Here is a 16,245-nt window from a genome sequence, read left to right on the forward strand (position 1 = left end):
CATTATTTGGATCCCCATAAATCAGCAGGAAGAATAGATGTGATCTGGGCCACTAAAGAATTATTATGTAACTAGTGTCATTCAGCCCGTTTAGAAAACGGGCGCTAGAAAAGTGTGGGCACTCTGCACACGCTCAGAGGTGTTGCTGCCCGACAATGAGTTCCGGAGCGAGCACCGCTCCCGCCGCTGGGAAAAGGGGGTAGGGAGGCGAGACAAAGGGAAGAGGGGGCTGAGGGGAAGCCGTGAGCCCCGCTTGTCGTCGAGGCATTTCCCCAGCCGGCCTCCGAAGGGGGCAGAATGAGGCCTGAGGAAGGTTTCCGAGCTGTCCGGGGGCCGAGGGAGGCAAGCAGCCTGTTTCCCCCTCCCGCCCTCAGACCACCGCGCTCGTGTGAAAAGCAACGTGGGCCAGAGAAGCTCCAGTCGAGGCCAGCCTCTCCCGCCCCCTGCCCTCCCCGTCGCTATGGGCGGACTCCTCGCCGCCTCCGCCCGTCAGGCACTGGAAGAGATCTCCGGGACCTGAGAGCAGCGCGGAGCGGCATGGGCGCCCTTGGCAAGCTCAGGGCGGCGCTCCTGGCTGGCCTGCGGGCAGTTCAGCTGCCAGAGAGGCTCTTCGGAGGCGCCTCCGCCCTCAGCCTCCCGCTCAGGAAGCGGAGGCGGCCGCCGCGCTCTACGTCCATGTGAGTTCGGCGGGAAGAGGAACGCGACCCACCGCGTGCGTGAGGCAAAAAAAAAAAAATTGGCGGTTGGTGGCTGCAGGGATACGGTTAGGGAAACGGTCCAGTCTCTGCGTCCAATCCCTGTGTCCCCGGGACAGATGCGCATTAGCGCGAAAACGGGACACAGGGACTGGACGCAGGGACAACTTCGACTTTATTATATAGGATATTACAAAAGTTGAAATCCACCCAAGAACGATCTCTGACCACAACCCAGTGTAGGTTAAATTTAAGGAAGGGGAGAAAAACTCCAAAAGATGGAGACTTAATGAGAGCATGCTGAATGATGAAGAAATAGTATAGAGGGCCAAGCACACCTTAGAAAAATATTTTAAATTTAACTTAAATCAAGGAATGGATATAAAAATGGTTTGGGATGCGAGTAAAGCAACAGAGTAAGCATTCTGTTGGATAAAGAAAGGGGTTTCTTTATCCAACAGAATGCTTACCAAAGGAAAGTGAAGGAAAAGAAGAAAATGGAGATATGGGAGGAAATACGAAGGAATGAAAAGGATTTATTTCAAAAATCAGAGGATGAACTAATCAAGCAAAACATAAATATCCTACGGACTCAATTTTCAATTATTATAAATGAAGAAATTGAGTGGCAGATTAAATGGCTCAAGCATAGAAGTTTCGAATCTCTGAATAAGCCAGGCAGACTTTTGGCCTGGCAATTAAAAAAAGAAGCAGGATGAAAGAATTATTAATAAAATCATAGTTGATGAAATCTGGATTGAAGACCCGAAAGAAATAAGTAAGAATTTTGCCAATTTTTATAAAGAACTATATAAAGAAAGGAAAAAACCAAAAAAAGCTGATTATTTAAAGAAAAATAATTTACTTACAATCCCCAAGGAGAAAATTGCTTCACTGAACTCGACAATAACCGTTCTAGAGGTATAGCAAGCAATCCGGGCCCTGATGGGCTTCTGGCAGCTTATTATATTAAAAAAATAGAGGAATCATTATTCTTATCTCTGAAAGATACAAAGAATGATTTTTTACAAAACAGAAAGTTGTCAAATTTGTGGAAGGAAAGTTTCATCACCCTCATTCATAAAGAAGGAACAGATCCCTCAAGTATTGCAAACTATAGACCCATCGCCTTGTTAAATCTATATATATAAAAATGTTAAAAGGGCATGTGGGTTTGTGTCCACTTTTCTCCAGAACCACTTGACCAATTGTGCTCAAATTTTGACACAACTTCCAAAGCGAATGTCTGAAGGTTCCTATAAAGTTTGCTAAGACAGATGTCACACCTGCGCCAGGTAAAACCCACAAAACCCCGGGTTCAAGAAGTCACAACTCACCCTAAAGTGCATGCTGGGAAAAAGAAGCCAGAAGCTGCATCTCTGAGGGCAGGGCCAAATCATGAAGTCACCCCCCGCCCCCGACATGCTATAACCGCCAAAACAGCCATTACCCCTCAAAGCCAGACAACAGGAGATATGCTGAGCCCCACAAACGCCGCAAACACCCCACTAACCAACCCCCTCGCCGCCCCCACTAACCAGACCTCCGCCGCAAAAACCCCACTAGCCAACCCCCCCTAGCCGCCCCCACAAACCGCACCTCACCGTCCCAACAAAAATCCAACAAGGCAAGCCAGGCCCCACGGCCCCCACTGCCACCGCCAACACAGCCCAGACCCCACCCTCTACACACAAACCCTGCGCCACTCCCTGACGATGCCAAAAAATGCACCTCACCACTGCTGCCACCGCTGCCACCACCAGGTCCTCCCCACCAAAGCAGCAACCCCACAGCAGGCCATAACCCATGCCCGCTGCTGCCCATAAGCCGGACCTCGCCGCCAAAGCACCAACCCCGTGGCAGGCCAGGACCCTCTCCTGCTGCTGCCCCTCCAGCACCACTGCCAAAAGCTGAACCTTCCTGCCTCACCAACAACCCCGCGAGGCAGGCCAAACCCCAAAGGCTCCACCACAGACAAACCACAGGTCAGCCCAGCCCCAGCCGCCACCAACGCCAAAACAAAATGGACCCCACCACACTAACCCTCTGAGACAAAGCACCCCAGGCCCCACCAACACCAATAACAACTCCAACGAGGACATCTAAGGGAGGTCACACCCCAAAACCACCGACTTCAACACGACAGCCTCCCCAAGCCTCGTACCCACCATCAGCAAAGCCAAAAACTACAAAAAACAACACTCTAAACACAACACCACCCACCAACACCAGCCCCCACAACCCAAAAAAACCAACCAATCCACATAAGAAGAAACCACCTAAAACACAACATCTCAAAACCTCCATTCAACCAAACTTAACACACTACACACACACCCCACCACACACACAACAACCACCACATTCAAACCCCTTCCCACCTCCTACACTGGTACTACACCTATAAAACCTTCCCTTTCAACAACAACTTGCCTCCCGTTTACATACTAGGCCAAACCCTTTACAGACTAGACCGAATAGAGGTACTGACTCACCTGGGTGGGGGTTGGTGGAGGAGGGGATGGGATAGGTCAGGACACAGTGGGACCAGTCACAATGATGAGCCGGGGTGGGGGGAGAAGGGGTTGTGATACGTAATGGGTTGGAACAGAGAGGGGGGAATCACAGGGATAAGTTGGGGTGGGGGAGGAGGGGGGTAATTACAGGGATAAGCTGGGGGTGGGGGGAAGGGGCAGGATATGTCATGGATCACCACAGGGTGGGGGAAATCACAGGGATGACCCACAGCAACGCGTGGCAGGGCCAGCTAGTAATGATTATAAGATCTTTACTGACATCATAGCAAACAGACTAAAAGCAGTCCTAAATGACTTAATTCATAAAGATCAAACTGGATTTCTTCCAGGACGTCATATGCAATCCAACCTTAGATATGTAATTAATGTTTCAGAATACTTAGATTATAAAATTGATAAACCTGCTGCTTTAATGTTGCTTGATGCCAAAAAGGTTTTTTGACCATGTTTCCTAGAAGTTTATGAAAAACTTAATACAAGAAATTGGACTGTAAAGGAATAAATGCCATCTATACGGAACAATCGGCTAAATTAATCATCAACGGCAAAATCACGGATGAATGTAAGATAAACAAAGGAGCTCGGCAAGGGTGTCCATTGTCACCCCTGATATTCATCCTGGCAATTGAGGTTCTGAATATCCAGATACAGAAAGACCAGCGTGTTAAAGGAATCACCTTGGGGAATAAGGCATATAAACTCAAGGCCTTTGCTGATGACCTACTCATTATGACAGAAAATCCTAAAGAAGGTTTGTCAAGAGTGCTGGAACTGATTAGAGACTTTGGATAAGTGGCAGGCTTCAAACTGAATACAAAAACTGAAAACAAAATTGCTGGTGAAAATGTATCAAATTTTGAAAAGGAGGGGTTAGAAAGAACATTGGGCCTAAAGATATGCAATAAAGTAAAATATTTAGGCATTTGGATTACCCCTAAAAATATAAATTTGTTTCAGGATAACTATGAAAATTTGGCTCGAGATCAAAAGAAATCTTGAGATTTGGAGCAGGTTGAAATTGTCATTTCTGGACAGGATCACCATTATAAAGATGAACGTGCTCCCAAAATTAGTATTTCTATTTCAAATGATCCCTATATTGGGTGGAGTGGGCTGCCTCAAAAATTGGCAAAAAGAAATTTCCAATTTTTTATGGTTAGGTAAAAGACCTAGAATTAAACATTTAATTTTAATTGACATAAAAGACAGAGGAGGCTTCTCCCTGAAATTGTACTATGAGGCGGCCTGCCTCGCCTGGTTAAAGGAGTGGTGGACGCTGGGTTATGATAATCAATGGGGATGGCACTCGTACTTAGTGTATGGGAAAGCAAAAGTTTATAGGAATTTTTCAAACCATCCTTAATTATGGTTTGGGAGAAGTATAAAAACCTGCTCGCCAATAGAGGCAAAAACGGTCAAGAGAAAAAAATACCCAGGTACCCTGGCCAACATATAAAGTACTATTTCAATAATAACCAATTGAAATTAAAAAGCTTCAGGGAAATAAGAGAGAGCCTTTTTTATTGGTTTCAATATCACCAATTATTTGAGACATTCAAAATTGACAAACAAAAGGGTTTTTTACTGAGACCTCTAAATTTGAATCAGATTTGGTGAACTCCAGAATTAAAACACTTTCTTTTTAAAAAAATACTTTTGTATTAGATTTTCCAATTAAAACACAATTATATCACATCAGTTATTTCAAATTATTCAAACACATCTCAATTAAGCCAAATATTATGCCAAATCATAAAAAAATTTTAACTTCCCATGCTTCAAAATCTGGGGATTCTAAATAACTGTCCGCACTGCCATCCTGATCCTGATGTCAACATCTTCCTCGTAATCCGTAATAGCCCTGATCTTCTCCCAACAATCCCTCTAAACATTATCTTCTCTTTTATCTTTTGTCCCAGCTTTTGAGATAAACATCAAGCAAGATTTAACACAAAATCATTTTCCTCTGTGGGTTTTTTGTCCAATCTAACCTCCCCATAAATCCTCCTCTTATCTGGGGTGCCTCTTCAGGCGCGTCGACAGTCAAACACAAGCAAGTGCCATCTTAGAAGACTCAGATCATATTCCATCTTCTCCTCAAAAAGTCCATTAATAACAGAGATACAGCTTTTTCAGGCGGGGAACAACCAGTCCCAATTATGCACAATCTCTTATAACAGATTTATGCCTCTCCTCGCCCTTTAGCTGCACTCTGCCTCCCGAGGCTTCAATTAGGCCGCTCTTATCTCTCGAATTCGAAGTGTGTCACAAGTCATAAATCCACTTTAGATGGTATCCAGGCAGGCTCCAATAAGGCTCCCGTAAGCACACCTGACTGGGAAGGTTTTACTCTTACAGTTTAACAAAGCAGCTTCCAAAAATATTAATAATCCAAAAATATTAATAATCTTCTATTTATATAAATTCCAATAGCCACACAGTTCATTTCCATTTCTCATTTGTTCCAAATAATAAGGCAGTCCGTCCGGGAAGGTGGTAGGTACATCTTAAGTTATAAAAATAAAAAGTTCACTTCCCTTTTCGTTCCGTCCCCATCATTCTTTTTTCTTGATGTAATACTCCTTCGAATCTCTTATCACTCAGCAGCTGAAAATTCCTGGCAGTATCTTCTCCCCCTTCTTTTGTAGCATGTGCATGAATTTAAATCCAATTATTTCTCTTTAATCATGGAGATCGCGCTCGAACAGGGTGGCCTCCAGGAGTTCCGGCCCCCATGAGTGCTCAGCCCAGACACCCCCACCCCTCAAAGGGTGGGTTAAGGGGCATCCGCGGGCCAGCGGCCCCTCCCGTCAAGACCCGGGAGGGTGGGGAGACTGCTTTACTCCCCTAGCAGCCGCCGAATTCCTCATGGGGGTCGGAGATGATGGAACAGGTCAGCCATCCTCCCGACGAGCGAAACCGGAAGTCAGAATTAAAACACTTTGTAAAGTATACCGACTCCTCCTTGACTAAATGTTTGCTGGAAATGCCAAGAACTTTTTTCATATTGGGTGGACATGTAAAAAGGCTTTTAAAAAATTGCATACAAATACAGATTTTACAGGTTAATATTCAGTTGAAGTCAGAATTCTTTTTTTAAGGCTAAATAGTTACACAACTGGAAAAGGATTATGGAAGATTACTCAAAAGGGATTATTGGAGATTGCTATATGCCCAAAGATGGAAAGATGCAGCCTTATCCACTAAAGCAACATGACTTGGTTCAGATGGGAAAGTTAACATGTTTAATTGGAGAAAACATTGGAAATTTCTTATGGACTTTTTGCATGAAGAGAAAATGAACTTGTAAAATTTGGATTTGAAGATTGGGGGGAAAAACTAGTTTACAGAAGACAGAAAATAGAATAGTTGGATCTTAATGAGTAAATACTGTGTATATAGCAGCAGGAAGTCCTCTTATCTTTTTAAATTTTTCCTTAATCTTTTCTTTCTCTTTCTCTTTCTCTTTCTCTTTCTTTAGGTTTTACTTTACTTTTTGTTTTCTCCTTTCTGCCTTTGTTATTTTTTAGATTAAGTAGCTATTTCATTTTAGCATATAAAAAGATACTTTGTAATGGTTTTGAATATCTTTGAATAAGCAGGGGCAAAACTAGGCTGTATTTCACCCGGGTCAAAGACCCAGTTTGGCACAACCACCCACCCACATTTGTGTACACACACACACAGACAGGGAGTCTCAATGGTGCCCCACTGGAGGCTTCACACAAAGCAAAAAAAAAAAACCTAGCTAGCCCCCCCCCCCAACTCTGGCTCTGGAATAAGTATCTTTGTTTTGTTTTGTTTTGTTTTGTTTTTATTCCAACTCCATTGAGCCCCATTCTGCATGGCCATGTTGACTGCAGCTGTTGGGAGCAGTAATCCAAAACATTGAAAGAGCTATCTTGGGAAATCTGGACTCTAGTAAATAAATTATTGTGGCTTCCTTCCTCCCCTTCCCATGCAATCCAGGTATGCAACAATAAAGGAAATTGCCACTGCAATATGGGATGGGCCCCCCCTGACTGCACAATTGAAGAAAAAGGAGGCTTGGGTGGAAGCATTGACAGCACATTCCGAAGTGGTGAGTTGGTTTCTTGGTTTGTTTTTAAAAACAACTTTATTAATTTTAGTTCGTATTTCTCCATAAGCAGAATGAGTTTTAAACAATATATCATGTGGAGGCAGATAGAGGGCTATATGTGAGGTGTCTGTGATGGCTCAGTAAGGCCATCCCAAGCTCTCCAACACCCAACCACTTGAAAACTGCTGATTGTCTTGGCTGACCATGAAATGATTTTCCCTGTCTGTTGCAGGAGTGGGAAACTGGATCTGGCCAGATCTTTATCTTCTCTACCTCCCAGAGCCAAGTCTGACAGGTGGGGTTAACCACCCACCAGTCATTCACCTGATGTCACCTGGTGTCTCCCACCCTGTATTTGTGCCTTTCATTTTTTTGGCCGAAGTGTAGTGCTTTACATTTCTCCTTGTTAAAATTCATCTTGTTTGCTTTGGCCCAGTTGTCTAATCTGTTAAGGTCATTCTGAAGTGTGATTCTGTCCTCTGGGGTATTAGCCACCCCTCCCAATTTGGTGTCGTCTGCAAACTTGCTCAGGATGCCCTCAAGCCCATCATCCAAGTCATTGATAAAGATGTTGAATAAGACTGGGCCCAAGACAGAACCCTGTGGCACCCCACTAGTCACTACTCTCCAGGATGACAAGGAGCCATTGATGAGCATCCTTTGGGTTCGGTCAGTCAGCCAGCTATAAATCTGCTGAATGGTAGCATTTTCTAGACCGCATTTTACCAGCTTCTATACAAGAATATCATGGGGCACTTTGTCAAAGGCCTTGCTGAAATCAAGATAGCCAAATCCACAGCATTCCCTTCATCTACCAGGCTTGTATTTCTGTCAAAAAATGAGATCAGATTAGTCTGACATGACTTATTTTTCAGAAACCCATTCTGACTTTTAGTGATCACAGCATTCCTTTCTAGGTGCTCACAGACCGATTGCTTAATGATCTGCTCTAGAATCTTTCCTTGTATTGATGTCAGGCTGACTGGGCGGTAATTGTTTGGGTCCTCTCTTTCCCCCTTTTTGAAAATAGGGACGGCATTTGCCCTCCTCCTGTCTGCTGGGACTTCACCTGTTCTCCAGGAATTCTCAAAGATTACTGCCAGTGGTTCTGAAATCACCTCTGCCAGTTTTTTTAATACTCTTGGATGTAGTTCATCTGGCCCTGGAGACTTGAATACATCTAAACTAGCCATGTATTCTTGTATTACCTCCTTACTTATTCTGGGCTGTGTTTCCTCTGCTGAATCATCTGCTCCATATTCTTCAGGTCGGGCATTGTTTTCTTTTTTGGAGAAGACTGAGGCAAAGAAGGTATTGAGGAGTTCTGCCCTTTCTCTGTCCCCTTTTCGCTTTTCACCATCTTCTCCTCTAAGTGACCCCACTGTTTCTTTGTTCTTCCTTTTGCTACGGACATACCCATAAAAGCCCTTTTTGTTGCTTTTAACCTCTCTAGCAAGCCTGAGTTCATTCTGTGCTTTAGCTTTTCTGACTTTGTCTCTACACGTGCTGGCTGTTTGTTTGAATTCCTCTCTGGTGATTTCCCCCTTTTTCCATTTTTGGTACATATCCCTTTTAAATCTTAACTCAGTTAAAAGTTCTTTATTTTTTTTTTATTTTTATTTTTTTTTATTTTTTTTTATTTTAAAATAGAATTTATTCAAGAAATTTCCAAAATACAAAACACATATATAAATCAAGTACAAACCAAAATGCAATAAGAGTTCAAAAGAAAAGAGGAAAAGAAAGAGAAAAGATATTTCTAACCTAAACATAAAAATGCCTAGGCTCTAAAGCACGGAAAGGTGGAGGGAAGAAGAAAGAACAAAAAAGAAAAAGAAGAGAAAAGAAAAGAAAAAAAAAAGAAAAAAAGAAGAAAAAAAAAGAAAAAAGAAAAAAAAACAATAGATAAATAAAAATTGCTTCCTATTATTTATAACACGCGTCTCTGGATATATCATTTATCCCTTGCTGAGTTCTAAATTACATTTAAACACAATTCATAACTAATAATTTCATATAAACCTGAATTCTCCTCTTGCGATTTCTTTACTCTAAGCACAACATTAAATTACACTCTAGATTCTCTTTCTCCATATACTCCTGTACATATCTCCATTCGTTCATGATTCTCTGCCTAGGTACGTCTCTAATTATAGCTGTCAATTTAGCCATCTTCAAGTATTCGAGTAATTTTTCCTGCCATTCCTGAGTTGTAGGTATTGCATCTCCTTTCCATTTCATTGCCAATTGAATCCTAGCTGCGGCACATGCATATAAAAGAATATTCACTCTATCTTTGGGTATGGTGGGGGGAATAAGACTTAACAAAAATAATTCCGGGGTCTTTTCAAAAGTACATTTTAGCATTTTTTTAATCTTTTCATAAATTTTATTCCAATAGTTAGCCACCTCTGGGCAGGTCCACCAGCAATGGTAAAAAGTTCCGATTTTCTTTTTACATTTCCAACATTTGCCATCCCCTACTTTATAAAATTTGGCAATTTTTTCGGGTGTGGCATACCACCTATGAAACATTTTTAATATATTTTCCCTAATAGACATACATGCTGTGAATTTAGAGTCTACACTCCAGAGTTTCTCCCATTGGTTTACCGAAATCGTTTTCCCCACATCGATGGCCCATTTTATCATGACACTCTTGGTCAGTTCATCTTTTAATTCCTCTTCTAATAGAAATTTATACATCTTCCCCAAAGGTTTTTCCCCATCTTTGATTATTAATTCTTGGAGCTTGGACTCTCTCTCCGGGAAACCGTTTTCCTTATGTAGATTAAAAATGCTTTGAACCTGTCTATAGTGTAACCAACTTTGGCAATACTCTTTGATCTTATCATATGTTTTCAAATGCCATTGATCATTTTCTTTTATTAATAATTCTTGATAGGTTGGCCACCTCCCCCCAGTTAAAAGTTCTTTAGATAGCCACCCTGGCTTCTTTAGGCATCTTCCATGTTTCTGCCTCATTGGTATTGCCTGAAGTTGTGCTTTTAATATCTCCCTTTTAACAAACTCCCAACCATCATGAACTCCCTTCCCTTTTAGTATTGCTGTCCATGGTATTTCACCCAGCGTTTCCCTAAGTTTTCTTAAGTCGGCTTTCTTAAAGTCTAAAATTTGAGTCTTAGTATGATTGGTTGCTCCTTTCCGCTGTACAATAAACTCCAGAAGAGCATGGTCACTCCCACCTAATGATCCTGCCACTTCTACCCCCAATAACCAGGTCATCACTATTGGTTAGGACCAGATCTAAAATCAAAGAGGCTCCTTTTCATCACCATCATCGGCAGTATCATTTTATTTGTATGCTGCCTTTCCACAGTTAAACCAATGCTCAAGGTGACTTACCATATGAAAAGATTTACATAATTACAAATATAGCAAAGTAGTTATAAACATAAAACACATTAAAAACTACATAATCAAACTGAACAATTTCCACATAAAAATAAAGATACAAAAAGTTAATATCAGTTAATATCAGTAACAACAGCAAAACTCCCAACAAAACGTCCCCCAAAATACCCCAGTCCTTGCTGGGCAGCAACCACAGCAGCAATCCTTATGAGGCCAGGCAGCCCCCCCCCCCCCCCGGCCAGGTGAAGAGAGGCAGGAAAGGGGTCATCAACAATCATCTTCTGCAGACTTCTGGTCTGGGTGCCCCTGAAGATGAGTCACAAAAAATGGAGCTCTGTGGTTAACAGAGCAAGTTTGGAGACGGTGGTCAGATCAAAGGGGGATTTGGCACCTTAAAACGCCGCCCCCGCCCCCGGGAAAAGTGAAAGTGCAGGTCTTTTGCTGAAAAGAAGAAAAGTGGCGTCGAGAGGCGGAACTCCGTGCGGAACCTTATGGTGGAGGCTGCAGAAAGGAGCCAGACGCCCTCGGGTTTGGATGGCATTGGTATTTAATGAGAGAAAAAGTTAAACAAACAGAACATCTTTATGCATAATATTATAAGAAAATGAATCTATAAGATATGGCAAAAATATTGAAGATTTTTTGAGCCCAAGACACCCTGGTGTATATCACCTTTATATGGCGGTTAGAAGGCGAAACATGGGAAATATCTGGCCAACTTATAAAAATCTATTAGAGGAATGCTATGTATTAGTGTATATAGTTTTCCCTCAGGTCCTTGGCAGTTGTTTTAGGAGGAAACTTTAGGAGGGAACTTTGAATTATGTTTGATACATTATTTGAGCCAGCCTCTATAAAAGCAGGCCAGCTTGGCAATGCAGTTCAGTTCTGTTCTGCCTTCTGAATAAAGAGCTTCTTGAAGAATCGCTGTGTTGTCTACCCACTATTTAATACTGGCGACGAGGATGGGATGGATGGACATCAGAGCACAGCCAGATTCGGACGCTCACCGAGCAAAATCACTGAGCTGAATCACTGAGCAGAACCAATTCAGAGCTGACCGTTCTGGCTATAGCACTGTGTTCCATCCATCGCCCTCCACGTTGGCATCAGAATCATGGCTTCATTCGTGCCTCTACCGCCGTTTGCGCCAGCCTCTGAATCGTGGGACACTTACCTCACTCGGTTTGCCTGCTATCACCAAGCAAATGAGCTGACAGTGGTGTCTGCAGAACGGAAGCGGGGCCTTTTCCTTTGTCTTTGTGGCTCCAAGGTCTTCGAGACAGCCCGGGCCTTGGTCGCGCCTCTAGCTGTTGAGGCAACACTGTGGGACATGCTCAAAGAGAAGCTCCGTAACCACTTTGCGCCCAAGCCGTCCAAAATTGCTGCCCGTCATGTGTTCTACCACCGAGATGAGGCAGAGGGTGAGTCGATCAACAACTACATCGCCGTGCTTCAAAAGGCCACCCTGCACTGCCAGTTCCAAGACTTAGAAGATGCCCTGATGGATCGAATCATCTGCGGAGTCCGGGACAACCGTCTACAACGACGCCTCCTTGCCATGCCAGACCTCACCCTGCAGAAGGCCATCGAGGAGGCCACAGCCTCAGAAGCTGCTGAACTCTATGCTCAGGCGATCCGCAAGGCCAGCAGCCTGCATCCTGCTAAGAAGACAATCCCTGCGCACCACGAGGAAGCCAGAAGTGATGAGGCATCCTCCAGTGAAGACGATGATGTGCACCAGACAAAGCGGGAGCGCAGGAAGTTCAAACAGAGGTCCAAGGTCCAATTAGAATGTGCCGGTCGGTTGTGGAGGCAACCATCCCCGTGTCAAGTGTCGGTTCAGAGACGCCATCTGTCGGCGCTGCTCTAGAAGGGGTCACATCGTAAAGGTCTGCCGATCAGCTCCATCTGACACCCCCCGTCACCATCTCGTAAGTCCAAGGATTCACCCTGGTCTGACAAGGTCTGTTTCGCCCTCACCAACTGCCGCTGCTCATCCAGAACCATGATTGGCAAAACCGATTCATCTATGCAACGCAAGCTACATGTCTCCGTGCTCATCGAAGGAGCTCCATGCGACATTGTGTCCTGGAGTGAGCACCATCAAAAGACTTGTGCTCAAGCTGTCCAAGAGGCAACACAACCTACACTGCATACACCTGAGGGACTACCAGGGAAACAACGTCCCCATGGTAGGTGTTGGCCGGTTCCGGGTCACTTTCAAGAACTTTTCAGGCCAGCTCCGATTGGTGGTGGTTGAAGGTCAGCGACCGAGCCTCCTAGGGCTAGACTGGTTTGATGCCCTCGGCCTGAAGTCACCGGCATCAACTGCATCTCTGATGCAGAGACTGAGGGCCTAATCAAAGACTTTGCTGAGGTTTTTGATGGCACTTTGGCACAATATACAGGCACGCCCATCTCCTTTAGCCTTGATCCGCAAGTCACCCCCATCAAGCTAAAGCCATGCCGGGTTCCATTTGCTATCAAGGCTAAGGTAGACAAACAACTGGACAAGCTCATTGCACAAGGCGTTTTGGAGCCAGTTGACCACGCCAAGTGGGAGACCCCCATCGTCACGCCTGCCAAGCCAGACGGATCGGTGAGAATATGTGCAGACTACAAGGGCACGATCAACAAGGCACTTCAGCAGCATGCTTATCTGGTTCCCGTCGTCCACCACCTGCTGCATTCCCTAAACTGGACCTTGCCCAAGCCTATCAGCAATTGCCTGTCAATGATGCCACCGCGGAAGCTCTGATGATCTTCACCCACCGAGGGGCGTTCCAGTGCCATCGGTTGCAGTTCGGGGTGAATGTGGCTCCTGGCATCTTTCAAAGCCTTATGGAGCGCCTCCTGCAGGGACTTCTGGGCGTGGTGCCATACTTTGATGACGTATTGGTATCCACAGACTCAAACCAACAGCTGTTTGAGTGCCTCCGCGCCATGCTAACCAGGTTTCAGGAGGCTGGGCTCAAGGTGAAGAAGGAAAAGTGCCAGATCACACCGGAATTTAGCCACCCCATTAAAATCTCCTACTAACATAATTTCCTCTTTTACATTACAGTGGTACCTCGGTTTATGAACACAATTGGTTCCGGAAGTCTGTTCATAAACTGAAGCGTTCATAAACTGAAGCGAACTTTCCCATTGAAAGTAATGAAAAGTGGATTAATCTGTTCCAGACAGTCCGCGGAGTACTTAAACTGAAGCGTTCATAAACTGAAGCGAACTTTCCCATTGAAAGTAATGGAAAGTGGATTAATCCGTTCCAGACGGGTCCGCGGAGTACTTAAACTGAAGCGTTCATAAACTGAAGCATGGGTGTAATTGGTTCCGGAAGTCTGTTCATAAACTGAAGCGTTCATAAACTGAAGCAAACTTTCCCATTGAAAGTAATGGAAAATGAATTAATCCGTTCCAGATGGGTCCGTGGTGTTCATAAACCGAAAATTCATAAACCGAGGTGTTCATAAACCGAGGTTCCACTGTATCTCCTATTAATTTTCCCAATTTCTTAAAGAACTCAACTTTGCAGCCGTTCGTTGTGTAAATATTAATTATTATTATATCCCCTGTGGCTAAACTAACCCATACTCCCACCACTCTTCCCTCTTTATCTTGAAATATTTTTTCTGCCCTTATATTTGTCTTGACATATGTGACAACCCCTCTTTTTTTCTTTTCATCAGCTGAGATAAATTCATGACAAACCTAGACAGCATCTTAAAAAGCAGAGACATCACCTTGCCGACAAAGGTCCGTATAGTTAAAGCTATGGTTTTCCCAGTAGTGATGTATGGAAGTGAGAGCCTGAACCATAAAGAAGGCTGATCGCCGAAGAATTGATGCTTTTGAATTATGGTGCTGGAGGAGACACTTGAGAGTCCCATGGACTGCAAGAAGATCAAACCTATCCATTCTGAAGGAAATCAGCCCCGAGTGCTCACTGGAAGGACAGATCGTGAAGCTGAGGCTCCAATACTTTGGCCACCTCATGAGAAGAGAAGACTCCCTGGAAAAGCCCCTGATGTTGGGAAAGATGGAGGGCACTAGGAGAAGGGGACGACAGAGGATGAGATGGTTGGACAGTGTTCTCGAAGCTACCAACATGAGTCTGACCAAACTGCGGGAGGCAGTGGAAGACAGGAGTGCCTGGCGTGCTCTGGTCCATGGGGTCACGAAGAGTCGGACACAACTAAACGACTAAACAACAAACCGGAATTAGACAGGACAAGTAAAAGGAAAAAAGAAGGAGGGAAATTATCAGGAATCTTCTTTCAAATAGCTGACAATTTCAAATTAAAGGACATCTGGAGGGTGATGAATCCGACGGATTACTCAGGGGCCAAAAAAATCAGCTGCCGGGATTGATGCAATTTGGTCAACAATGAATTTATACCCAAAAATAACAAAATGTGATATTTTGACCAAAATGATTTCGGACCATAACCCAGTAATGGTTAGAATTAAAGATCAGTTAAGACAGCATACTAGATGGAGGATGGACGAAAGGATTTCAAACAATGAGCCATTTGTAGGAAATGTTAAAAATCTATTGAGAGAATTTTTCCAAAACAATATATCGAAAGAGGTAGAATTATCAACAGTGTGGGATGCAAGTAAAGCCTATATTAGAAGGATATATATTCAACAAAAAAGTAGAATCAAGAGTGAAAGAGGGGGGAAATTAGAAGAAATTAAGGGGGAAATAGAAGAGAGGGAAAAAGAATTAGCAACAAATCTGAAAGATGGAAAGTTGGTAACACGGGATAAAATTCTACAAAAAATTCTACAAAAGAATTATCTATTTTGGTGAACCAAGATAAAAATTCTACAAAAGAATTATCTATTTTGGTGAACCAAGAAATTGAGAATAGAATTAGATGGGCTAAACAAAGGACTTTAGAATTGAGGGACAAAGCTGGGAAATTATTGACTTGGCAATTAAGGAAGAAACACAATGAAAAGATCATTTTGAGTATTAAAGAGGGAGATAAGATTTGGACAAAGATGGGAGATATTCAAAGATGCCTCGTTAAATTTCATAAAAAATTATATAAAGGAGAGGAAATAAAAGAAGAGAAAATGGAAAAATATTTGGAGAATTGCAAGGTGACTCAGAGGAGGAAATGTGACTCAGAGGAGGAAAAGGATTTATTAAACAAACCAAACAAGAAATTTATACTGCCATAACTAAATTGAAACCGGGGAAATCATCAGGAACAGATGGACTCTAAAATCAGCATCATAAAATTTTTCGGGGGGGGGGGGTAATTAGTGGAAGTGTATCAAAAATTGGTGAATAGAATTTTGGATAAGTGTGTTTTCCCTAAAACATGCCAAGAGGCATATATAATCTTGATACCAAAAGGGGAGGGTGGGAGTGAACAAGTGGGGAATTTTAGACCGATATCCCTTTTAAATATCGATTACAAGATTTTTGCCGAAATACAAGCAAATAGATCAACAAGGGTTCTTACAAAAAATAAGCATTTAAGATAATATGAGATTTTTTTTTAATCTCGTTGAACCCAAGTACAAAGGCCGCTTTCAT

The 16,245-nt window shown here is 43.3% G+C and overlaps 1 protein-coding gene across 13 annotated transcripts in view; it reads left to right on the forward strand.

The window, feature by feature from the left end:
• The window catches only part of LOC118096848 (disintegrin and metalloproteinase domain-containing protein 2), a 272,336-nt gene that overhangs the window by 51,851 nt on the left and 204,240 nt on the right, over positions 1 to 16,245 (forward strand). For 5 of the 13 annotated variants that reach the window (XM_088657634.1, XM_088657639.1, XM_088657641.1 and 2 more), the window contains one exon: positions 7,202 to 7,313. The exons of the other annotated variants lie outside the window; for them this stretch is intronic. In XM_088657634.1, coding sequence (XP_088513760.1) covers positions 7,202 to 7,313 — 112 coding nt within the window. The remainder of the gene's footprint in view (positions 1 to 7,201; positions 7,314 to 16,245) is intronic. 13 annotated transcript variants of the gene reach the window in all.

This window comes from Zootoca vivipara, chromosome 14, assembly GCF_965207765.1.
Source record: "Zootoca vivipara chromosome 14, rZooViv2.hap1.1, whole genome shotgun sequence".
NCBI classification, from domain to species: Eukaryota; Metazoa; Chordata; class Lepidosauria; order Squamata; family Lacertidae; genus Zootoca; species Zootoca vivipara.